The 27,489-nt window shown below is 37.3% G+C and overlaps 1 protein-coding gene across 1 annotated transcript in view; it reads right to left on the reverse strand.

Annotated features, from left to right (window-relative positions):
* Positions 1–5,665: 5,665 nt before the first annotated feature.
* Positions 5,666–27,489, reverse strand: part of ARIH1 (ariadne RBR E3 ubiquitin protein ligase 1) — a 119,705-nt gene continuing 97,881 nt past the window's right edge. The window contains exons 8-14 of the mRNA XM_042988445.1: positions 26,063–26,105; positions 25,481–25,552; positions 21,291–21,421; positions 17,661–17,718; positions 12,972–13,232; positions 10,624–10,736; positions 5,666–9,056 (exon numbers count right to left, since the gene is read on the reverse strand). Of these exons, the coding sequence (XP_042844379.1) occupies positions 8,972–9,056; positions 10,624–10,736; positions 12,972–13,232; positions 17,661–17,718; positions 21,291–21,421; positions 25,481–25,552; positions 26,063–26,105 (763 nt within the window). The 3' untranslated portion in view covers positions 5,666–8,971. The remainder of the gene's footprint in view (positions 9,057–10,623; positions 10,737–12,971; positions 13,233–17,660; positions 17,719–21,290; positions 21,422–25,480; positions 25,553–26,062; positions 26,106–27,489) is intronic.

Genomic DNA, 27,489 nt, shown 5'->3' on the forward strand with positions numbered 1-27,489 from the left:
AAAAGAACACGTATTATATGATTCCATTTATATAAACTCCAAAAGCAAGCAATATAAATCTTTAATGATAAAAATCAGCAAAAAGTTATTAGAGATGGGAATGGAGATTATTTGAAAGATGCACAAGAGAACTTTCTGGGTTGATGGTAATGTTTTATATCTTCTTTTGGGTTATCACACAGGTGTATACAACTGTCAAAACATCAAACTTAACATGTGTGCATTTTATGATATATTGATTTCTACATATCAATTTAAAACAAAGGTAGTGGAGGATTCCTATTCCAAGATCATCTGTCTCCAAACCTTTACTGACCTCTCTGATCTGTTCTCCTCAGTGTCTTTTCACACCTAGGCCCTTGATTATAGAATTTATCTTAAAGGACACACAATTGAGTGTCCCAAAGAAATAGCATTTAGAATCTGTGACACAATTTTGTTGAAACAGTAGTTTATTTCCATTGGTTAGTGAGCAACCATTTGACCATCGTAAGGCACTGACTTGTACTAATGTGATTTTAACATGAATAGATGGTACAAGAATTAACCTATTCTATTACAAGCTAGTAAAAAAAAAAAAAAAAAAAAGTAAAAATCAATTCTTCAAAGGCATGTAGAACACTATCACTCTTCATTATGCCCATTCCCTGATATTTGCAGCCATGACCTTTACAATGCTCCAAACCAGTTGCAGGATTTTTAGATACAAACTCATTTCCTATCCAAAGTAGACATCTTTGTTGGACACTCAGGTCATGCCTCCTTCTTTATTAGAAAACTTTAGTATTTGCTCTAGTAATGTAGAAATGAACCACAAGGCAGGGTCATATGGTAGGAATTTATTAATGAGCAAACAACTTTGTTCATACCAGTAAGACTAGCAAACAGGTTTTAAATGACTTGAGAGCATGTGCAAGAGCTTACAATTTTAGAGCATTCCATCAGAATGTCCACTGCCCCAGTAGGCCCACAAAAGGTGCTCCATGTATGCTATCATTTTATGCTGGACTCCCTCTGAACAAATGATGTGATCTGCAGAAGGAGAGTACACATAGGAGTCTCCCTTGCAAGGACAAGCTGGGAAATTCAATAGGTGGTGTTTTTAGGTTGGTTCCCTCAGGTAATTGAGGATGAAACCCTACCCTGTGTGTTCGCTCACTCCTCAGGAATCCTACCATGGCCTATTGATTCCAGAGAGCCAACTCCTCACTGCACAATCCCTAGATTCACAATTCTAAGAAATAGCCGTTTAACGTGCACTGAAGTGGCTTCCAGAAAACAGCTTTATTATTATACATACAGAAACCAACTTCAGCTATCAGAAGGCAATCTGAAATCTACAAAGCAAGTTTTCAGCCTACAGAGCTCTCTGGAGAATTAACTGTCTACTATACAGAATTAGTTTTATATTCCTATGATCACCTTCAGAATTCCTACCCTGAAAGAAACTTAAATACTCCATGGCAAAAAGCAGGCAGCTTGAAAAGCAAATATTGCTGTTACACAGGTGTCAAATAAGACCCCAAGCCAAGAAATGTTACTTTGTGCACAGGAAACCAAATCATCAGCTCAGAATAGATAACATTGGCCTTCCGAAGAGGGTTTGAAAATATGGTGCTTGCTTTGCAACTCTCAATAAAACACTAGGTTGGCTCTCAAAAGTGAGGGAGAAAAGGCATACTTTGGGTCCTTCTCAGAGTATGAGGTTAATAACAAAATAAACATGTTTTGAATAGATAATAGCCCAAAATAGCAACTGGTCATTGAGTCTCCAGGGCAATCTAAGACTTGAAATCCCTTAACCAGTCTATGTAATTTTAGCAGGTACTTTTGGCAAGGCTCAGAAGCGACTAGTGTGATGAAATTACAGTGTAGTGGTCAAAATATGCTTCCAGCTCTGCCACCATCTGGGTGATGGTCGGCAATCCATTGAGTCTTTATGTAGAATCAGGATTAAGAGTTTAGGACAAACCAGCAGACCCTTTGTTCACTGCTGGGCCTCCAGTGCCTAGAACAGTGCTTGACACCGTGGGTGTTGACTGAAGGATCCTAGGTTAGAATTTTCTTTCTGCCATATACAAAAGGATTACTTTAGGAAAGTTCCCTGCCTTTTTTGAGCTTCTGTTTTCTTATTTAAAAAATGGGGATGGTAACTATTTCATAGGGTTGTATTTTATTTTTAAAGTACTTTCTACACCTAGCATGGGGCTTGCACTCATGACCCTCAGACCAAGAGTCACATGCTCTACAAACTGAGTCAGCCAGGCTTGTGAGTTTAAAAAGATGGACCTGAAGCAATTAGTAAACACTAAAAAAGTTAGCCATAATGGTCTACTATATACTAATTCCTTACATTTATTTGCAAAAGAAAAAATTCAGGGCATTTTGGTTGTGTTGAAGATGCCTTTTGTGATGTGCAGCTAGCAAACCATCATCTCCCAAGATCTGCCTCCTAATCCACAGGGGTAAGCTCTCAAGAGCCACATTTGTACCAATGATCCTGTTCCATGGTTGTTTGGTTCTGTTTCATGTGTCTGGCACAGTTAATATGTAACACCTGGGGTTACAGGGGAACTGCCTGGAAAAGCAGGAGCTGTTCGAATGACGTGGAGGTACAGAGGATAAACAATGCCAGTTTAGTTCCTGCATCCAATCTCATCCTGCCTTTGGGTGTCTAGGAGATAGCTGATTTTTTTTTTTTCCTTAGTACTAGTATCCTTATTATTTATAACTAGGCTTTGTTTTCCAACTAATCTTCTTTGATCCTCATAATATCCCTGTACAACAGACAAAAGAACATGATAGAATGAACACATGGAATTAGACAAGCATGACCCTGCCATAAACTCTCTAATTTTGGGGTTAATTATGTATGAACCTGTTTTCTCATTTATAAGATAGGAATGCCTACTCTGTTTTAGGGCTGCTTATAAGATACAGATAACATAAGGCATCCGGCAAGAAGCATTCAACAAGTTATAGCTCCTATTTGTATCCCCATTTTACAAAAGAAAAGCCCACAGAAAACTATGGCTGAGAAATATTGGTATTTTTTCCCACAATACTACACTGGGACTAAGAAACAGGAAAATCCACTGTTTTAACACCCAGAATGACATCAACAGTGAGAAGCTTGAGAGTCTAAGGGCTCTGAATTGAACTCTCAGTGGTTAAGTAGAATTGTACATTGACCTGACACAAATAGCTTAATGACAGCTTTGCTTAGAACCACTCAACTACCTTTGCTCAAACCCTATGCTAATCTACTTCCCAGATAGATTTCTCCCCCTTGGGAAGAGAATAAATATACTGCCAATTGATGTGAACATTTTACTCTGCTCATCAGTTCTACAGTTCTTTTGGTTTTGTGAAATGAATTATTTTCTCCAAGGCAGACCAAATACCAGAAAACTGACAAAAAACAAAAATTGGGCTCTTCACACTAGACTCTTAAAAGGCAGCAATCCACAAAACCCCACTCAGCCATGGCCTCCAGTATAGCCCTTTCCTGAGCTTGTGAATTTGCCACAAATCCATTGTCCCTTATGACCTAGAGTGCTCACCTATACTCCTCTCTTGCAACCACACAAATGTCTAGACCAACTGTCCCCACCTTGTCTGCAGGTCTCAAACTGTGTTGTACAATCAGCAGGGATGGGGGTGGGAATAGGACTTTAAAAACGGACACCCATGATGTAACCCCCAATTAAATCATAATCTCTGGGGTGGGACCTAGGCATTAGGTTTTGTTCTTCTGAAGCTACTTGGTGATTCCAGTATGTCAGATGGTCCGTGGCATCAAGTTGCAACCCAAGATTAACACAAACTGAGAAATAATATGGCCCAAGTGTAATTTTTCTTTGACCTATACTTAAGAATATTGTAAATTACCAACATCTCAAAATTGAGAATTCACATGTGTATTTCACATGCTCCTCTCAGAGCCCACTTAACCCACTGTAATCTTTTATTAAAATATTCACCTGGCTCTTGCAGATACGAGTTCCTTGGGACCCCTTGATTTTTACTGTAATAAAGTTGTGCTTTTGACATTTTCAGAGCTGCTACATATCAATATGTGATTGATTTATACTAATTGGCTCCTACTCTGAAAATGGCCCTACCTAAACAAGCATATCTATGGTTTAATCATAGTCTAAAAACTCCCTTTCAAATGAATCTCATAGTATTTTTCCCACCCTGCCACTGCCTAGAGAAAGACCAACAGTTGCCTTAAAGATTTATTTAATTCCACAAAAAGCAAAAAATTAAAACTCAGAAGTTGTCTGTTTACTCCTATAATAGCCACTATTTATTTCCAGTTGAGCATTTCCAAGTTAGTGATTTCATCTTGGGTTATTAAGAAGCAAATTCCTTTAAAAGAACCAGAAATACACCAGCTTTATCGCTGAAGAAACCTGACAAAATCTGACAGTCCCATGCTTTTTCCTGTTCCCGAAGTCAAGATTTCTCCATAATGCTCACTACTTATCTTCTTAAAGCTCCATACATCATCCAGCTCTGAGATGCTGAGAACAAATAGATATCAGCTGTTTTGTACATTTTCAGTTATGTTATAAAACAAATTCTGTAACAAGTTCCAGTAGACTATCCAAAATTCATTTGAGCAAATAACCAGACCAGTAACTGTAAATCCCTTCGCCATTATATCAAACCAAATAAATGCTGAACCATTTACTCTCAACTATCTCATGTGAGTCTTCCCATGAGGATGGTCCTAATCAGCAAGGTGGGAAGGGCTATTCTTTCCTCATGGCTGGTTTCCTTTGATTGGGCAAAACACAGAGCCACATTAGTTGCATACTCTGCCTCAACAAATTAAAGATCAGGAAGAGTACATAACATTCCTCAAACAGGAGCAGTGACAGGCATTCATATGGTCTTTTATGCGGTTTAAAAGCACAATGCCATAGTTAAGAACCACCTTTCCTGGTACTGAATGCTAGGTCATACTGAGACCAAACTAATAAACAAGGAGGTAGTACAAGGTTGACTGAGTGACAGAAGAAATTGTGAAATCCTGGGCAAGTTACTTAAATTTCGTCAAGCCTTATTTTCTTTTGTAAAACAGAGCAATTTCTACACCTCTGTAGACAGTAATAGAAGTTAAAGTGCTTTGAAGATAAAGTGATACATGAGCTCTCATTAAGTATAGATCTGAATAAAACCAAATCAAATTGTCCTAAAATTAGGACTTGGCTAGAATTTATCAGTGATGGAGATCTCCGACTTATGGGGACCTTCTTTAAGAAAGCTCTCCCTCCATCCCTACAGGAGATACTAGCTTTTAAGAGTGAACTAAATGGAAGCAATGTGAGGGAGTTTCAATGACTTTTAAAATATTTCATGCTTACAAAACTGACAAACTCTACTGAGCATCTAATATCACTGTTACAACACAAAAAGCAATTTAAATTCAATGTTCAAGACAGAAATTGGAAAGCTTTCAGAAAATGCTCTAAAGGCTTCATTAACCAAGGTAATTGTTGGGGATGGTCTCATTCACAGTTCCCTGCAAAGAAACTGAACCAAATCTCAACATTTTATATTAAGTAGGAACAGTGAATAAGGCACATAAAATAGGTGACTTGGGCCACCAATATGTCTTTTTTTTTTAACTATAAAAATAAACATAAGTAACTAATGGAATAACAAAATAAAAGTTTATTTTATTAGAATTAGGAATGTTCTTTCCCTCTGGGCAACCTGAACAGTCCAGTTACAATGAAAATCTAAGAACAGTTATTTCCACAGCACAGGGTGCTCTATGCACAAAATTACAGGGTTAGGAGCATTTAATCAATTTACCGATCTGATTGTCTCACCAACCCGCCCCCTCCCTTCCCCCAAGTGCTCTATACCGGGATCTGTAGCTAAAAGATTTTGTTACATCAAGTCCTTTTCTCTCTTGTACTAAATTTCAGTTCCTAATCATGGCTGAATCATATTTTACACTGCAGATTCAACCATTTCAAATCAAGTCAGTTGTCTTGGATCTGTTATATATGTGTGTATGTATACACATGTGTATTTAATATATTTATTTAAACACACATAAAACACATACAATCTGGGTTGCAAATTACACAGAATTTAGGGTCTGATGATATTATATGCTACTCAATTTTACCACTGTGTGTATCCTGAGCTTTGGATCAAAATTTTATTGAAAATCATTTAAAGTCCATCTACTGCTCAATGAATTGTTCAAATGAAGCATCATGCACTTTCAAAAGACAATGTTAACTGCCCTCAAGAAGACAAGGAGACCCTGGTGCTTACCATGAATAGAGCCCTCTGACTAAAAGACTTAGGTAGAAATAGGGAAGCTGTCATTCAATACGGCTTGCCTATCTCAGCTGGGGTCACTGAAGCTACTAACAATGAAAGCAATGAACTCAGGGAATTCTGTCAAACATGGAGATAGCTGTTAAAAGCTTGAAGTTCAGAAAAGGCCAGTTCACCTTGATCCATACAAATTAGGGAATGCACCCACAACTGCAATACCCTTAGGTAATATGCCAACACTGAAACTAAAAAGCATCTCTAAAAAGCACTGTTCCTCCATGGGTAGGGGCTGATATTATGAAGTGCACACACTGTTTCTGGATACCTGTTGCAAGGGGAGCATGTAAAGAGGATTTATGACACTGAAACCTAGATACTGCAGTTAACTGGTAAGAGTTTTTAAAACACCACACATACACAAAACGTTTTAAGGGAAGCCACATATATCTAGATAGCAACTCTGGCTGCTTTTCAAAGTTACCAGGGAAAGGAACTCATTCAAGCTTTCTATTAAAAAAAAAAAAAAAAGTCTCCTTAGTTTCGATAAATGTATTTTAAGATTGATGCAGTCATTTAAAATAAAGTCAAATGAATGATGGGGGCGGAGGGGAGGAGAAGAGACTGGAGGCAGACACTGAGTTCAGATTTGCACCTGAGGTGGCAAGGGAGGGGAGGATGAGAGGTACGGGTAAAGTTGATCCTAAAGCGACAAGTGGTTTAAGGAAGCAGCATAATATATTCAGCAAACATTCACTGATTTTTGATGGGAAAAGAACAGTTGCAAGTACATCTCATGTAACAACCTTTTTCTAAAAGGAAAAGTAGGGTTGATTCAGCAAAGCCTAACTTAGGCAAAAGGCCAGAGGAAAGTGAACCTACTTCCCAATGGAGTAATAAGATGTACAATGCAAGAGCAGACAAAGCTGCCTCACAAATGGTAAACACTCCCTAGGCGCAAGACATTTAAAGGAAGACAAAGAGGTCACCAAAACTGGTATTTAATATGAAGACCTCTTGATCTAGTTGCCTAATTCACTCTGCACTCCTGTAGAAAACTGACAGATTTAGGGATGCTGACCTGTTGAAAAATACCACAGCCAGAATGGCCTAAACAGGTATATAGTTAATAAAACCACCACCATCCTTTACTTTTAACATAGCTCTTAGTAGAAATTTCATAAAAATGGACATCACAGCTAAAATGCATTATTAATTCTCCTATCTGCTGACAATAGAAAAGAAGCAAACTCATTGATTTCTATTTAAATGCACTAGATGGGAATATTATGTTCTAGGGGTGTTCTCCTTCAAACTGAACCCACAGCAACACACACAAGCAATTTCAGTATCTGCCGTTTTAAATTCACAATCTGAAACTAAGTGAATGGCTATTTATTTATATTTATATTTAAAGCAAAAACATTCTATTTGACACCCTAATGTAAAGAAGGGGTGAGAGAAGAGCCAGAACTAAAATCTTAAAAGGCTCAAAGCAGCAATTAAGGGGGGAAAAAAGTTGAAATGTTTCCTCTGGATGTGATAGGGAGCATAGGAAGCCTTCAGGTGTGTGCATGACAGGGGCGCACAAAGGCTTAGGTAGATGGATGAGGCCATGGAAGGGGAGGAGGCTGGGACTGGGTCATTCTTGAAATACAGCAAAAACCTCCCTGTTGCAGCCCTTATCAGGCCATGGCATTTAGTCAGAGCTTGACTTCCCTGTCCCTGATCAAGAGCTGGAATTCAAGGCATGAGGCCCCTGGCCAGCAATGGGCATACCAAACGAGAAAGGGCAAAGTAATCTCAGGAAAGGGAAATCAAAGAGCTCATTAGGTCTTCCAGAGGTGCTAAACCAACACACCTTTATCCCAACCCTCAACCCTGGAAAGATAAAGCAAACTGAAAGAAAATGCACAGCAAATAGACATAATCTTGAAGATTTTTAAAGAATAAATATTTTTTGTAATTAAACATTATGCAAACACGTGCCACGCTTGCTTTGTCCATGCATATGCGCTATATACAATTTTGAAAAATACTGTGTTGTCCTCTTGTTTTAAAAGTCATATACAAAGTTTTTTTTGTGTTTTTTTGTTTAATTCCTCCTGCTGCCTACCCCCTTCCCCGCCCCAAGAATTTTCTTTACAAGGAACTAATTCACTAATTCACTCATGACCTTGGGGTATGAGAGAGAGAGAGAGTCAGTCTGTGTGTGTGGGTGTATTTGTATGTGTAAGGGCGGAAGGGGAAGAGGTCCTTTACCAAAGTACAACAAAATGGCTGGTTTGGACATGAAAAGCAGTGTCAAGGAGCTGTTTTAAATTTTAACTGCACTATACTCAGGAAAAAGAAAAAGAAAAAAAAAAAGGAGTCAGCTTTGAGAATGAAGCTACGTTACAAGTTAAAGTTGGAGGGCTTTTTAGTGTGTCTGTCACACTTTTGTTGGCGGCCTAGAATACTGTTGTACAATGGTTTATCTACCTTTTTTTTATTACAATATAATTTACTTAAACTTTCCGTTAACAAAACAGAATTCTGGTACTATAGACCAGAGGCGTCAGAACAGGCTTAGTGCCTCCTTGTTTGTGTTTGTTTTGTTTTGTTTTAATTGCATGAGCACTCTAGATGGTAAAGTTTTCAGAGTTCATTTTATGCAGGGCCATTCTCAGTCCTCAATGTACTCCCACAGATCTTTTTCATAGCCTTCATGCACATGCTGTAACAAAACCCTTCGTCGACTCTCACAGTATCTGTAATCAAAGAAAAAAAAAATTTGTCACCCCCAATAAGAAAGAGGCATTTACTTATTTTTTAAAAATGTTTATTTATTAATAATTCTTAATGTTTATTTATTTTTGAGAGAGAGAGAGAGCGAGCTAGCGCGCATGAGCTGGGGAGGAGTAGAAAGAGAGGGAGACACAGAATCTGAAACAGACTCCAGGCTCTGAGCTGTCAGCACAGAGCGCGAAATGGGACTTGAACTCGTGAATCATGAGATCACGACCTGAGCCGAAGCTGGACACCTGACTGACTGAGTCACCCAGGTGCCTCAATTTTACGAATATTTTAAGGTACTCCAGTTTATCCAGAATTGGAACAAGTTTGTTTTGTTTTGTTTTCTAATAGGCACATTTTCAGGTCTAGGTGTACACAACAAACTGTTTTCTAATTTTAAAAAGGTATTCTCCAAAAGTTGTGAATCCTAGTTTTGGAAATTAATTTCAGAGTAATAGAATGTTAGAAATTCCTAAGGGCCTTAGAAATAATTTGATTCAACCCTGTCACTGTACAGATAAGTAACAGTTTCAGAAAGAAGAAATTTCAAGGGTTACTGATTCACATCTGTAAAATCTTTGTTAACTGTAAAAATGACTGTTAACACAATGTAGTAGCTAAAGATGACTAAGGGAAGTGAAAATATTACTTGCACCTAAGTCTTCCAAATGCCCAAAGGTTTCTGCTACTATTAAAAAGGTATCTGTCAGGAGACAACTTAGGGGGAAATAGCTCCATGTTAAGAAAGCAAACATTTGTACCTTTAGCTTAAAAGGCAGCGTATTTTGAAATATCACCTACCCCTGGAAAAAGTAAACTTCTCTTTAGAAAAAAAACAAACCTTGGGGCGCCTGGGTGGCTCAGCCGGTTGAGTTTCCTACTTCAGCTCAGGTCACGATCTCACGGTTCATGAGTTAGAGCCCCACATTGGGTTCTCTGCTGTCAGCGCAGAGCCTGCCTGCTTCAGATCCTCTGTCTCCCTCCCTCTCTGCCCCTCCCCTGCTCATGCTCTCACTCTCAAAAATGAATGAATGAATGAATGAATGAATGAGAGAGAGAGAGAGAGAGAGAGAGAGAGAAGGAAGGGGGTGGAGGGAGGGAGGAAGGAAGGAAGGGAGGAAGAAAGAAAGGAAGGAAGGAAAGGAGAAAAATAAAATCTAATAAAAACTCTAAAAAAAGTTTGGGTAGCTCACCTGTCAATAGCCATGATCCCCAAGATCCCCAGGCTAGAACCAGCACCCGAATCTCACCCCTCATCCTAACAACCACTTGCCCCTTTTTAGGTTTTCTTCCTTACAATGCAGCAACTAAGTAGATAAAGCTGAATGGAAGTAGAATCAGCCAGTGTGATAAATGTTTGACTAACACTACTGCCTGCAATTTGTTCCCCAAAAGACAGAAGCAATCTGTGGGAAACATGGCAGCAGCTGAGTTACTGGATATGCTAAACCCAAGTTTCACTATCATCTAACTTCTCCACTAAAGCACATCAGACCACCACAGGCAGAAACTTTTGCTTAACAACTGTTAAAGAAGTCTCACCTGTACTTATCTTGTACTTTCTGCTTTATATCCTGCAGAGAATCTTGGGAAATATCTCTTTCGAGGTAGCCCGAAAGCACCTCTGTGGCATTCTCTAGATCTGCTTGGTTATTCTGCAAGAGAGGAGGAAGAATACATAGTAAATTCGGGCTTAGAAGACAGATGAAACATAAGCCTTCATGGCTGCTTCCTTGCCTATCGACTGTTCTCAACATTGATTTTGTAATTTTCATAGGTGGTTTCTGCACCTGTAAAGTTCTTTATCACTTTCCCCTCTAACAACTTGTACTCTCTTTTCCAGGACAGTTTTTTATATATTAAAATAACTAAAGATGTACCCATTACCTCTGGAAGAAAATGAAGAACAAAGTCCTGAAAAGGACTTAAGAAGTCTTTTGGAATATTATAGTTCTGCAAACTGCTATTGACTAAAACTCAAAAAAAAAAAAAAAAAAAAGGAAAGCTTGACAAAAAATATAAACCCATTCTTGTTTACAACTGGCTGCACCTACTTCATATAAGAGAACGCATGGAAAATTAATACTGTTAACCTTTACTACTATGGCTAGTTCTGTACATGTAACCAATTTTATTTTGTTTCTTATAAAACTAAACTATAGTAAACATACAGTGTCACATTAGTTTCAGGTGTACAATACAATGATTCAGCAATTCTGTACATGACTCAGTGCTCATCATAAGTCACCATCTGTCACCAAAAAATGTTAATACCATCTTACTATATTCCCTCTGCTATACTTTTCATCTCTGAGATTTACTTACTATTTAGTGGAAGTTTGTACCTCTTAACCCCCTTATTCACTTCATTCATCCTTCCATCTACCTCTCCCCTCTGGCAACCACCAGTTTGTTTTCTGTATTTAAGAGTGCTTTTTTGTCTCTGTTTTTGTTTGATCATTTGTTTTGTTTCTTAAATTCCACATAGGAGTGAAATCATATGGTATTTTTTGTCTTCTCTGACTTAATTTACTTAGAATTATACTCTCTAGGTCCATCCATATTGAATGAATGGCAAGATCTCATTCTTTTTTATTATGCATCAATTTTAAATGAGCAGCTCTACTTGAAAAACATTTACTGCTAAAAGACCCCTTTCATCACTTTTCCACCAAAGATAACCACCATATTAACTTCTAATACCATACATTAGTCTTGCCTGACTTAAAACTTGTAATATCCTTGAAAAGTATTATCTCTATTTTAAAATAAAGATATAGATGACATTAAGTAATCTGCTCCAAGTCAAGAGAGCTAAAAAGTGGTTGAGTCCAATTTCAAATTCAGGCTGACTTCAAAGCCTCCACACTTAATTGCTAGCTGGCTAAACCACATCAATTTGAATGCAGTTTAGGACAAGAAGTCTAAACTTCTGAGCAAATAAGGAAACTTTATTATTTTTTTTTTCTAATTTTTAAATTCTAGTTAGTTAACATATAGTGTAACATTGGTTTCAGGAAGAGAATTCAGTGATTCATCACTTATATATAACACCCAGTGATCATCATAACAAGTACCCTCCTTAATATCCATCACCCATTTGCGCCCCTCCCCCCCCACCCACCTCCTTCCATCAATCCATAGTTTGTTCTCTGTCGTTAAGAGTCTCTTTTGGTTTGTTTTCCTCTCTTTTTTCCCTTCCCATATGTTCATCTGTTTTGTTTCTCACATTCCACATGAGTGAAATCATGTAGCATTTGTCTTTCTCTGATTGACTTATTTTGCTTAGCATAATACACTCTACAGCTCCATCCATGTCATTCCAAATGGCAAGATTTCATTCTTTTTGATGGCTGAGTAACATTTCATTGTGTGTGTACACTACATCTTCTTTATCCATTCATCAGTCGATGGACATTTGGGGTCTTTCCACAGTTTGGCTATTGTTGATAATGCTGCTATAAACATTGGGGTGCATGTACCCCTATGAACCTGTATTTTTTTTTATTTATCCTTTGGGTAAAAACCTAGTAGTGCAATTGCTGGATCATAGGGTAGTTCTATTTTAACTTTCTGAGGAACCTCCATACTGTTTTCCAGAGTGGCTGCACCAGTTTGCATTCCCAAACAATGTAAGAGGGTTTCCCTTTCTCTGCATCCTGGCCAACATCTGTTGTTTCCCGTGTTGTTAATTTTAGTCATTCTGACAGGTGAGAGGTGGTATCTCATTGTGGTTTCGATTTATATTTCTCTGATGATGAGTGATGACGAGCATCTTTTCGTGTGCCTGTTAGCCCAGATAGGAAACTTTAAAACTCTACATATCTATGGCAGACCAAGTAGTCCTGTGACACAGCTGGGGTTTTTCCCCACTCAGTAACTATTCCTACCTCAAAGATAATGGACTGGTTATTCTTTTTGAGGTAGAAAGCGAAGACATAAGTGTACATGAGTGTGGCACGACACTGGCAGAGGACATCAACTGCCTTCTTCAGGAACTGCACCTCAATCCAGGACATGTTGTGCTGTTGCATCTCCTCCATTTTCTGCTTCACCTGAGCATATAGTTTGTGCTCAAAGCGTAGACTCTGCATGTGGTTCATATAGCGATTACAGTAGAACAGGTACCTCTGCAGGGCTGCCCTAGATCGCTGTCCCATTAAGAAAAATTAAGGAAACGTAATTGTAACAAATGTATCAAACATACACAAAAGCTCGTATAATATTTACTGATGAAACAGTATAGGAATTTAGGCTAAAATCAGGAACAAACAGACATCTCTTGCTACCTTTTGTTAATACTGCTATGAATGTCCTACAGCCGCACTTCCCAATATGGTAGCCACTGGCCACGGGCAGCTATTTAAATTAAAATAAAAAATTTAGGGGCGCCTGGGTGGCTCAGTGGGTTAAGCGGCCAACGTCGGCTCAGGTCATGATCTCGCAGTCCGTGAGTTCGAGCCCCGCGTCGGGCTCTGTGCTGACAGTTCAGAGCCTGGAGCCTGTTTCAGATTCTGTGTCTCCCTCTCTCTGACCCTCCCCTGTTCATGCTCTGTCTCTCCTTGTCTCAAAAACTAAAAAAAAAAAAAAAAAAAAAAAAGAAGTTAAAAAAAAAATTTATAAAAAAAATAAAAAATTTAGTTTCCCTGTGCTCAGTGGCTACCAAACTGGACAGTGGTGATAAAGAACATTTCCATCATAGGAAGTTCTACTATTCTGCAGTATGCAATAAGTAAACAAGAAGCATCAAAATTTTAAAGTAGAAAACAACAGAGAGGCAACCAGACATCATATAACTCTTCATATAATACAAAAGAAAATATCCAGCACCATCAGGTAGGTGCCCCCACCTCACTCCTCAATTGAATCTAAATTCAAGTTATCTAGAATTAACTACCAGTTTCAGGAAATACGGGAATAAAAGAACCTATTAATAGTTAACTTATTAAATGATATCAGGGAGTTACAATCAGCAAAATCCAGAATGTGAAAATTTTTACAGGACAAAAATGGCTTCGTTTCCTCAACAAATAAATAGTAATGGGCGGGGAGGGGGGCGGGGGTGAAGAAGAAGGAATGAAATACACAGAGATTAGACAATACTCAAAAGATATCAATCAAATCCAAGTTGGGAACCTATATGGATCCTGATCTGAACTATAAAAGAAAATTTATGAGATAAATAAAGACATGTGAACACTGGATAGTTAATAATATTTAAAAAGTAGTGCTTTAAAAAACATATAATAAATATATATACAAACACAATAATGGTATTGCAGTTGCATTAAAAGTGTTTTAAACGGGAGTCTGGGTGGATCAATCAGTTAAGCGTCTGACTTTGGCTCAGGTCATGATTTCCCTGTGCTGACTGCTCCAACCCTAGAGCTTGCTTCAGATTCTGTGTCTCCCAATCTGTCTCTCTCTCTGCCCTTCCCTTGCTCCCTCCCTCCCTCCCTCTCCCTCTCTCAAAAATAAAACATTAAGGGGCGCCTAGGTGGTTCAACTGGTTAAGCATCTGACTTCAGCTCAGGTCATGATCAGATAGTTTGGTGAGTTCGAGTCCCACATTAGGCTTTATGCTGACAGCTCCGAGCCTAGAGCCTGCTTCGGATTTTGTGTCTCCCTTTCTCTGCTCCTCCCGAACTTGTTCTCTCTCTCAAAAATAAATAAACATTTAAAAAAGTAAAAAATAAAAAATAAATAAAACATTTTTAAAAAGAGTTTTAAAGATACATAAAGTATTACCAAAGAAACAATATCATATCTGGTCTAGATTTGTTTTATGTTATTTATCAGACTGCAAAAACAATTCACCTTGGTCTCTCCCATTATACTGTAAATCTCTAGAGACAGACTTTTTAAAAAGAAATACTGTTACCTCTAGTGCCTAACATGCAGAAAATGATTAATAAATGCTTGTTAACTGCAACCACTATGAAAAAGTTTTTTTTTTTTAACCACACATATATTATTTCTTTTCTTTTACTATCACTTCCTCTTTCTCCCCTTATGCCTTAGTGACTACAAAGGGCACAGATGCTACAAGGCCTTATGGTTGCTCTCCTGCTTGGAAATACTAACTCTGGGGCCGCCTGGATGGCTCAGTGGATTAAGTGTCCGACTTCGGCTCAGGCCGTGATCTCACGGTTTGTTGAGTTTGAGCCCCACATCAGGCTCTGTGCTGACAGCTTAGAGCCTGGAGCCTGCTTCGGATTCTGTTTCCCCTTCTCTCTGCCCCTCTCATACTCATGCTCTGTCTCTCTCTGTCTCTTGATAATAAATAAACGTTATTTAAAGAAATACTAACTCTGAACTACTTAATTGGCCAATCACATGATCCAGTATCATACAACACTGAAACATCTCAAAAAATCTACTCTTACTATTCAAGAGTCAGGTAAGTACCAAATCAATGCTTACACACTGGAAAATTATGCCAATTATATTTAATCATTATTAGATTAAAAGCAATATTAATGTTGGGGCAACTGGGTGGCTCAGTCTTGGTTAAGCTTCTAACTCTTGGTTTCAGCTCAGGTCATGATCAGATAGTTTGGTGAGTTCAAGCCCTACATCAGGCTTTGCGCTGACAGTGCAGAGCCTGCTTGGGATCCTACCCGCCCCCTCTCTAAATAAACTTTAATCTGCTTGTCATTTTATCCCACCCCCCAAAACCAACCACTAATATTTCAAGCCTGTCAAATTTCCAAAATTAAATGGAAAACCTAAACTACCACATTAAAATATATAATGTTATAGGACTTGATTTAAAATCTAATTTAATACTTCAATTAATTCTAAAACAGCTTCCTACTAAAATAACTCTAAAATACAGCATGAAAGAAAACTCATACCACCACTACAAATAAGACCAACTTTTAATCAAATTCCAGATTGAGAAAATGCAATGAGTGACCTTAAACACTTTGGGAAAAAGTCCAAAACAAACCTGACTACCTAGAACAGGGGTTGGCAAACTGTCCTGTGAGCCAAATCCAGCTGCTGCCTGGTTCTGTAAATAACTTGGAACTCTGTCATGCCTACTCATTTGAGTTTGTGGCTGATTTAGCATTACAAGAGCAGAAGCAGAGTTCAACACGTTTAAGAGAGACCATATAGTCTGCAAAGCTGAAAACATTTACCATCTGCTTCTTCACAGAAAAGTGTACTGACTCCCCTGGTCTAGAAAATAAGAAAATCCAAATATCCACCACAATCAGCACCATGGCATAGTATGTTAAGTCAACAACTTTCTACAATGCAGGTACACTTTTCCAAGGCACTCAACTACCATCTGTGTTCTTTCTGGACTATGTGCCAACCTTCTAGCACTTTTTAAAGCTACAACTCCCAGTGAACACTATATCAGAGTACTGGAGCAGGGAAAAGGAAAGAAAAGGCCAGATGCGTGTGCAATGGTATACTCCATTTTGGGGGACACGGCTCCCACTAAATAAACAAAGCCACTTGTATAAAGTCTTTCTCTGTACACCCATAGGATCAGAAGATTCTAGTTTTTTTTTTTTTTTTTTAAGTTTATCTATTTATTTTGAAAGAGAGAGAAAAGTGTGAGTGGGAGGGGGCAGAGAGAAAGAGAGAGAATCTCAAGCAGACCCCTACTGTCAGCACAGAACCTGATGGGGGCTCGAACCCACAAACCATTAAGTCATGATCTGACCCGAAGTCAGACACTTAACTGACTGAGCCACCCAGGCTCCCTTAATTAGAAATAAATTTTAAAGGAACATTTTAAAAGTAGAAAGAAAGAAAGAAAGAAAGAAAGAAAGAAAGAAAGAAAGAAAGAAAGAAAGAAAGAAAGAAAGAAAGAGAAAGAAATAAAGGAAGGAAGGAAGGAAGGAAGGAAGGAAGGAAGGAAGGAAGGAAGGAAGAAAGAAAGAAAGAAAGAAAAAACATGTTTTGGATGACATCTTAAGCAAGGAAAACCATTTGAAAAGAATATTTTTGGGACAACAGGGGAATTTCAATATGGAATAGATGAAAGTAAGTAAGGAATAATTAAATTCCAGGATTCTACAATTCTGACAGAATTACCAAGATGAAAGAAGCTCAAAATGTTGATGAACTTAATTCACACCTAGTGATTGAATCCTTCTCTACAATGGTGAGATATATATATATCCCTAACCAGTAAAAGGGAACTCCCCCTGAGGCAGTCCATTCTAAATCAGCTCACCTATGATCTTACTGGCTTCTTGATGAATAAGTTAAAAAAAAAAAAAAAATTAAATAGAAATGAGAATGCACATAAACAGCAGGAAGGCTTTTTAACAAATACTGTTCTCTAGACTCCTTGCTGGGGTGAAAAAACCTTAACAGCAAAACTAATGAAACCTGGAACTGCACAACATGACTAGATTAATCTTTTAAAAGAAAGAAACAAACCTATAAACAGGAATGTTTCCTGATAGGCATTTTGTTCTCAATGTACACAGATATGCAGTATTTACTGGGGTGTGTTTCCACAACTCTTTCAGAATTGAAAATTTCTGCTAAATTATTCCCTAATAATGATACACATTCCCACTCAACTGTTATCTGAAAATAAATGTACTTACCTCCTGTGCATCTCTTGCTGCCTTTGCATCATCCTCATTATAGCGGTTACAATTGTACCTTAAAGTGAAGTAAGAGGATTCCATAAAGCCAAAAATCAATGAGAAGGAACAAATAACAGAATTTTAGCCTGGATTCAGAGATTATCTAGAACCAAAATTCTCCTTTATATAGATAAACTGAGGTGTTTAAAATGCCCAGGGTTCTAGAATTACAAGACAGAAAAGAATTCCAAGTGTTGTTGGATTGAACGAACCCCCACCTAGTGTTGGAATCCTCTAACACTGTATCAGTTCTCTACTTCCTGAACTAGTCCATTCCAAATCGGCTCACCTGTAATCATTAGAAAGCGCTGTCATTCTAATATTCCATTTCCTGACTGCAGTCTGAACTTCTAACTTAATTTTTGAAGAGGTCATCTTATTTCCTAGGTTGTCTGTTATTTAGGCTAAGTATTCCCAATTTTTCCAGTTACTTACCTTCTTATTTTAATAAACCAAAGAGAACCAATAGTTCGTGGAATACTATGTAACAGATGCTGTGCTATGTGCTTTACATGGTATTATAACTTACAAGAATCATTGAAAACTGAATGATACACAAAATGAGAAGCAGGGGAAATGTGCCCCTAAGACAGCTCAGAGTGAAGATGGACAACAATGGCAGTTCCCTTGTCCTGATTACTCTACCTTTGCTTTTCTGGGAGTCTACACTATGGGAACAGCTGATAGCTACCTATCACCCACTTACAAAGGACTTCAAATGTACTGTCATATTCAATTCCTTGAACCACTTTATGAAATATGGATTATTACCCACATTGAACAGATGAAGAATTAGGCTTTGAGAAGGTAAGTAACACACTTAAGGTAAAAGAGCTAGAGTTTCAGAGTTAAGAATTAAATATATGCCTGTCTGCCAATTGAGGGCCGTGCTCTGAACTGTTGACTGTATTGTTCACATGCTGTAGTTCTTGTCTTCAGAATCTTAACAGTAATCCTTTTAGGTCTAAAGGAAGAATTTTGAATTTACTTTAAATCTTGTTAAACTGGATCCACTGTTCTAGCTTGCCAAGTTTCCCAGGATTTTAATGGTCTATATATTTAATATCTTTCTGTGATGTTACCCTAAAATGTAGGCAAGATTCTCTTATTAGTTTAAGAAAGTCATCAGTAAAACTGACCCGAAAAGTAGTACACAGTTTACGTGAATAAAAAAGGTAAGGACAAAGCCTTTCATTCAGCAGATCTTGGGGAAGTATTTCATTAGGAAGAAGGAAATCCACTACCTGTAACTGCAAGAAACGGTCACTCAATTAATCCCAAATATCCTTGTGTGTGTTCGTAGCCTGGGCCACAAACTTCTCAGCTCACACCAAAATACCTTGTTGAGATTCACAAAACATTCCCTAATCATCATCCTAATAATACCATTTGATTCTGGGATTTCATGTAAGAGAAAAGTTATGTGGTTCATATGTATTTCATGGAATCAATCACAAATTTTGGAAATTTGGGATTACATTTTGTCTGCTTTCAGTTTTTGGTAGCTCTCTATTTTCCATAGCTATAGCTCTCTATTTTCCATAGCTACTCAGAAATAACCAACAATGGCTCACTGATCTCATCTTTAAGTTTTTAAAGTAACCCAGACCATAATTCACTCAAGTCAGGAGATACATTAATTTCCTACCAGCTTGGGTTATAATCCTCTCTTAGAAAAAATTACTTAATTTAGCCCAAATATTGGCTCTCCTTGCCCTCTACTGGTCAACTGTTAATACCTCTTCTTCTTATCTAATGTAATATCCTTAAAAACTTTCCTTTCGATGTTTTTTGGATATTTTTAAGCCTCAACTCATTTTGTACTCTGCCAAAATTATTAAGGACTTGAAGGCCAGGAAAGCAAACAATTCACCTCTACTTCTAACTCAGATGATGGACAGTGCTACTTGGAATGCTATTTTGAGGATTCTGAGGCATTTTCAGATTTAAATAAGGAAGCACAGTATGACTCATTTGCAATGTTAGCTATGGGTAAAGGCAAGACACAGGAAACATTTCTGACAACTTCGGTCCAGGCCGTTCCTCATCCTCCTGCACCCAACATTTGTTCTGTACTCTTTTCAGTTTTCAAAACAGCTTCTTTAAAATTTGAGTTATGATCCAAGATTTCCTTACACACAGAAAAAGTAACTTAAAAAACGTATTTTTAGTAACTCTTCTCCGTTTATTAGGCTTGTTTGTTTAAATATACTAGAGTGGATTTAGTTTCTGAGACAGTCTAATTCTCCAGTTTGCCTTCTTAAAATCTAGAGTATCTGTCAGGCTAAACCCCAAATACCTTTCTTGGATTTGACAGTGGCAAAATCACATTCTTTACTTCTACATAACCAATTAGTTTTTACCTAATTCAGAATTAATTTCAGACAAGTAATCCCTCTCACTATTCCTCTAACTAATGAAACTAATGAAAGTTTCAGTGAAACTAATGAAAGTACCAATGAAAATAAAAAGAGACTTGCCATTGTCTTCACGAGATCCTCCTCCAAACCTAAGAGATTTCTTCCCCTCTCATTCACTCTTTACAAAGCAGCCACGATTCTGACGTAATGTATGTAAAGCACATTAATACAAAGCCCTCTCATCTAAATTACAGATCTAATCAGGCCACTCCCCACTTAAAAGCCTTCTGATAATGTCCAAACTACTTTAGGTCTCAGTCTACTTTCTCTTTTCCTATGCCCTACGTGTAAGGGGCCACAAACTGAACTGCCAATAAGTAACATAAATTAGTGAAATGGGCCCATTTGTGTATTATAACAATCAGAAATACTTTCATTTTTACCAGGTGTGCTAGCTCCCTTCTCTCAAAACTCAAGGCATCATGATTCTAACTTGCATTTTCCTGAACTGGTAAGATATATGCACAGAACAAAGATATGTATCTACTAAATGTGATACCACCTTCTAAATATGGTGCCATCATGATACATACAAATGCCCTGAAGATTGTCTTGGGGAAATAAATGTATCAAACTGGCAAGTCAAGACATCATCTAAGGGGCTATTAATCAATTCCAGATGACTGCTGCCAAGCAGGAATACAGGCCTGTTCTTATATTTCAAAAAGAGGCTTATAATCTGGATTGCACTGGGCAATTTTCCAATTCTTAAAATTTGGGACACATTTTTTGTCTAATAGTATAGAAGGGTAAGTAAAACACAACTGCAGGTTAGGTTCTACCAACAGTCTCTTAGTTTTCAACTACTGCCTAGACAGACATATTAGACAATGCAACTCTTCTCTAAATTAGTCATATACTTTCACATCATTCTACCTTTATTCATGCCACTCCTTTTGCCCTGAATGTCTTCTCTACCACTTCCAACTAATGAACTTTTACTCTCCCTTAAAATTCACATCAATTGGTACCTTCTCTGTGAAATATGCCTGATTTAGACTTCTCTCCAGACATCTTGCCTGTACTTTTAACGATGATCACACACTGTATTCATTTACTTAGCTCCCAAGTTAGATGGTGACTTCCGTGAGGTAAAACCTTAGTCACAGTATATGCATATATTACATACTTATGTGAACATTTTCTCCCCTTCATTTCCCCAACCTACCAGGCAGATCCATGTGGTTCCCAAGGGCCAAGACACACCCAGCAAAACTCTGCTTTACAGTTCTGGTTACGACACACCATGTGATTACAACCGCCATCCTTTTCAATTGTGACGTGGCATTTGGGACATTCCTATGAAGAGAAACTATAAAGTTGGTGTCAATGCTACACTAGGTTGTATTACTATCACCGAAGAGAAGCCAATTCTGGATTTGGTTTATTTTTAAATACCACATTTATTGTTATTAATACATGTAAAGCACTCAGAAAAGTGTGGAATACAATAAGTACTACTGGAAATGAGCTATTATCATTATTACTGGCTTTGAAGATGTATTATACAAGAGGGGTGCCTGGGTGGCTCAGTCGGTTGGGTGTCTGACTCGGCTCAGGTCATGATCTCACAGTTTGTGAGTTCGAGCCCCGTGTCGGGCTTTGTGCTGACAGCTCGGAGCCTGGAGCCTGCTTTGGATTCTGTGTCTTCCCCTCTCTCTGCCCCTCCTCTGCTCATGCTGTCTGTTTGTCTCTCTCTCACTCACTCACTCAAAAAAGTATTAAAAAAAAAAAAAAAAAAGAATAAGGGGTATTTAAACAATGGAGGCCAACACACAATTTTATACCATTAGTACCCTGCTCTACCCAAAATGATTAAAACATATTTTTACCTCCCAGAAAGCATTAGTAATGAAACAATAAGTCTTGTCACTTAAAACAGATGCCCACACCTTTGAGAAATGTATGGTTGAAATCAATATTTTTGTGCTCTCTAAAATTATGGTAAAGATAACTCATGTCACTTAAGAAAAACCTTTCTGTGTTGTTAGGGAACAACTTTAATGTGTTCATTAAAGTCCCTGAATCTTTGAATATGCTCTATAAAACTAGTAGTTCAGAATAGGGCAGAATAAGTGGTTCATTTAAACTATAGGCCTCTTTTTGCATCTAGAGAAATCCCCAAACCTCTAAACCTCCAAGATGCTTAAACCTCCAAGATGTTTAAAGTAGGGAGTATAGGCTTGAATATGTTTGGCTTTGTTTAGAGAGAATTTTGAGGAAGAATGACAATTAGTAATAACAAAATTATCTGCTTGATAATTTTGAGATAAAACTGGAGTTTTTTTCTCTTGAGTGATTTCAGAAGCTTTTATTATTGTTATTAGCTCCTTGAACAAATTTGCAGATTATTGGGGGACCTCGGTGTCTCAGGTGAGCGTCCGACTCTTGATTTCGGTTCAGGTCATGATCTCATGGTTCGTGACTTTGAGCCCCATGTTAGGCTCCATACCGACAGTTTGGAGCCTGCTTGGGATTCTCTCACTCCGTGTCTCTCTACCTGTCTCTCTCTCTCTCTTTCAAAAATAAGTAAACTTAAAAAAAAAATTGCAGATTATCAGTGGTATCATAACATATTGAGAGCTTGGTTAATTGTAACCAAGAAATATAGAATGAAACATTTTATTTTTTTAAGAAATGTTTTGTTTTAATGTTTTTAATTTATTTTTGAGAGAGAGCGTAAATGGGAAAGGTGTGAAAGAAGGGGTGTGTAGGGGGACAGAGGCTTGAATTCAGGAACTGTGAGATCATGACCTAAGCCAAAGTTGAATGCTCACCCAACTGAGCTACCCAGGCACCCCAGATACAGGTATTTTAGACCTGGAATTTGCTTCTTGAGAAAATGTGAAATATCTTAATTGATTTCAAAGATTTGATTTAAAATGTATAATTAGAAGTTACCATATTGACCTATTTAAAATTACTATAGCTTATGGGCAGGGTAGTGTTATTTCACAAAGGTCAAATTGTGAATCACTATAAGGATTATCAGTAATATAATGGGTGATACTCCCCCCTTATGGGAGTTACAGGCATCAAACTAATGCAGGGAAATAGAACCTTTATATCTTATTCATAGTTTTATTAAAATTAACGTTTGATTCTGTGGATTTTCCAAAAGGAAAAAAGCAGTAGACCTGCTGTAGGGTAATAACTTTAGTTCACTGGCAACCAAGAATATGACACAGACTTGGAAAAAGCCATGATCTCTGTAGCACAGTTGTAAATGGACCACAGTGAAAAGAATTTAAAACAAGGGTATTTGAGGGGCATTCGACTGGCTCAGTCAGTGGAGCATGCAACTCTTGATCTCTGGGTTGTGATTTCAAGCTCCCTATTGGGGGTAGAGTGTACTTAAAAATAACAACAACAAATAAATAAGTAAAACAAGTGTATTTGACAGAAGAAAGTTGGGAGACTCAGTAGCCACAAAAAGAATTTATCAGTCTTACCAATCCCACTGACCTTATTCTTAAGGCCAAATTGCTTGGGTTTGAATCCTGACTCTACCATTGCTACCTGTGTGATCTCAGACTAGTGTTTTTATTATTTTTCTCTTCCTTAGTTATTCATCTGACAAAGGAAAATAGGAATAGGATCACTATAACGATTATGAGTTAACGCATATAAAACAATGAGAGCAAACAGTATGTGGTATACAGGAGTACTCAATAATTATTTCTAGATGACACTGGAGAGTGTATTTACCTGAACAAATGTTTTACCTCCTGTAAAACTAGTATTACTACATGTATGGTTAAAAGTGCTTAATGTTTTAGTCCCCCATCCCCAATAAAACAAATCTTTTAATTGCATGATACATCTTTTTTTTTTTTTTTTTAACATTTATTTATTTTTGAGAGACAGAGAGAGACAGAGCATGAGCAGGGGAGGGAGAGAGGGAGAGAGAAAGGGAGACACAAAATCCAAAGTAGGCGTCAGGCTCTGAGCTGTCAGTACAGAGCCAGATGTGGGGCCTGAAGCCATGAACCACAAGATCATGACCTGAGACAAAGACCCTAAACAACTGAGCCACCCAGGGGCACCTAAACACTCCTTATTCTTCTAATTGTCCTGTGATTGAGTGATGGAAAGCTCTAACGCTGGTCAAACAACTCAGTATTCTTTAAGCATCACCTAAGACAATACTAAAAATGAATAGCCCATGAATAACCCTATAATCAAGGGCAAGCCACTTCCAATATAGATAGGCTATAAGGCTGAATTAAATAAAGACTGGCTATTTATACAATTTCTACTAAGAGACTGCTGGGTACACAGCTGGGATTCAAATGTATGCTTATTACTTAGTGCTAAAAAAGAAGGGTGTTCAAGACAACTTCCATTTGCAAGACAAAACATCTGTCTAGGGTTAAAGAACTGGTCCATGGTCATAAAGACATGAACAATCTTGAAACTAGTATCCTGAAACTAGTATCATGAGCAATAATGTACCTTAAAAATAAAAACAAAAAACCAAGGGATACCCATATTATCCCCAAAATCTCTATTTCTCAGGAGTCAAGTCTCTTAAATCATATTTTAGCAATTTAACATGCTAAAGATGTCAAACATGTTAAGTCCAGTGCAGCTACATAAAAAAAAGTTATTAGTCAGTTACTCTCAATACTGCTCTAAAGAATGACTCCGTAAGGAGGGGCACCTGGCTGGCTCAGTCAGTACAGCATGTGACTCTTGAACACAGGGTTTTGAATTCAAGCTCCACATTTGGTGTAAAGATTACTTAAAAATAAAATCTTAGAAAGAAAAAAAAAAAAGGACTCCTTAAAAGTTAAACCCTGGACTTTTTTTAAGGTTTATTTTATTTTTAGTAACCTCTAAACTCAACATGGGGCTTTAACTCACGACCCCAAGATCAAGAGTTGTGTGTTCTACTGACAGCCAGCCAAGCACACCAAACCCTGGGAGTTTTTAAAGGCAGAAATGTAAATTTGCCTAATAAAACCAAGCTAGGTGGAATAAACTCTATATACTAAAAGGCAGGCAATAACAATATAAAAAAGCATTATCAAACTCTCAGGTAGAAAAACTGTCAGCTTCTTCTTCTATAGGAAACTGTTTCCTAATGGACAAAAATTTCCAAAGAAGAGTACTATACTGCAGTATAGTGCTCAATAAAATAAACTCAAACACTAAAAATCGGCAATCATTCTGGAAAAACACAACCAACCAAAACCCAAATCCCCAAAACAACCCAAAAACCCCCAAATCTGAACTGAGGAAAAGGTAAAACAAGTTCCCGTCCCTAATTAGGAAACTTACTTGTTTTGCTAATGCCAAGGCTCCTACGCTTATCACAGTTTCATTACCAAGAGTTTACTGAAGGGAAATACCAACCTTTGTGTTGGCTGCAATCCAGTTAGAGGTCTCACTGTCATCATCACACTTTTTAATCCATTTCTTTAACCACTGTTTGAAAACAACAACTGTTAGGGTACAACAAAAGACTTAAGAGAAAGGATAGCAAATTACTTCAACATTTAAATACAGTCAAGCTTACATTTAAAAGGCAAAGGACAAGATTATCACTGGATTTAATTCCTCTTAAACCAAGGGACTCTGGTAGTTCTCATATCCAGTGTATATAAAATCAACCAAAGGAGGATTTTCTCTGGCTGAAGCCAAGTGAGGAACCTAGAGCTTGATGAGAAGCCCGGCTCCAAGATGTATTATTCCCCTTCGTAAATTACAAAGTCTGCTCAGGGAGGTGCCTTAACCACTGTTAATCCTGATAATTATCAGGAGCTGACTTATTTGTAAGGAATGCTTTATGAATACTTGTGATGATCATTTGAAATAAAAAGGAAAAAAATACAATTTTCTATCTACAAATGGATAACAAAGTTGTGGGCCCCAGTTTTCAGTCTTAGAACTGCTCTATTGTATTATTTAAAAAATGAAAATGCCAGACAAACTCACCTTACATTTAACAGGATCGTGCCAATTTTCTCCACAATTAAAGCTGTTAAGTGATAGAAGAGTTAAAAGAATTAAGTCCTACCTACTGTTAGTCAGTACACAAACCCATTTCATGCTTTATAGTTCCTCAGTAGTTTCACTGTTTTTAGAGACTAGCAAATACAAGAGCATGAGGCAAGTTCATATTATTCTACAGATTATTTAGAATTCAGCATTAGAACAGCATGTATTGTGGTGTGTGCGAGAAATGAAGAAATGATTATAGTCGTGAAGACATGCTATGATGACAACTTCCTAAGAAAGGACTCTCTAGCCACCAAACTGTTAAGACAAAAAATTGAGTTTAGCGAGATCTGTATTTTTCTGATAGTTTTGAAAATGTATAGTTCCATGCTGTAAACATTCTTTAATTGAAACCAAACAAATAATTTTCACTAATTTAAACTTAAATTTCAACCAATGCTTCATCAGTATATATTAAATCTCTTACTTAACACCCCAAATGAAGAATTATATAATTTAATCCTAATGCACAGTGAGCAAACAGGTCACATCTTTGCATGACACAAACAAATGAACCTCAGTCTTGTAGAGAGAAAGTTTACCAAGCAAGGTGTAAAACAAGAATGTGGCTAAACATTCTCTAAATACATGAATTGTTCATGCCTTTCTGTTTTCTAGGCAAATGTGGTGTATACATTTGCTAAAATAAAGTATAAATTAAGAATAAATTCAAATGCTTATAAAAAAAAAAACAACCCGCTGAATGGCTGGTTTTTTCAGGAATGCCAAAAATCCTTTGTAAATGAGAGGAACAAAGTGTTATCAATTTAAATGAAGTCAAATATAATGGTTACTTCTGGAAAAGAAGATGGCGAATGGGATGGAGAAAGGAACAAAGGAGTGTCAAATGAATCTGTCATTCATTTGACAGATTTCTTAACAAAAACAAAATACTTTGCTTAAAGCTGGGTTAGTAGCTACTAAGTATTCACTGCTGTTATTCTCTATATTTTGGTCTGTATACAAGATACTTCATACTAAAAATATGTTTTAAAATACATATGAAATCAGACTCCACGTCTTATTTATAGGGCAAATTCTACATTAGAATGTATATTTAATTTTTTACCAAAATAGCATGTATTTCACACATATTTAATCTCTGTGAGGTTACCTGCTCTTTTTGGAAATATTTAGTATTAACGATGTATAAGTCTAACTCTATAGCTGCTTGCAGAGGAAAAAAAAAAAAAAAAAAAAGAATGGTATGGAATACCAATATAATGTCTATCTGCTAGCTCTTAGAGCTACTTGGTTTGATGGGTTTCTTGTTCCTAAAAGATCCACCAAGGAAATGGAAAATTATCTTAACTTTCTAACATGAATATGCTGTATTGGAAATTCTCTGTTAAGTCAAATCTAGA

The sequence above is a fragment of the Panthera tigris genome, chromosome B3, assembly GCF_018350195.1.
Source record: "Panthera tigris isolate Pti1 chromosome B3, P.tigris_Pti1_mat1.1, whole genome shotgun sequence".
Taxonomy (NCBI): Eukaryota; Metazoa; Chordata; class Mammalia; order Carnivora; family Felidae; genus Panthera; species Panthera tigris.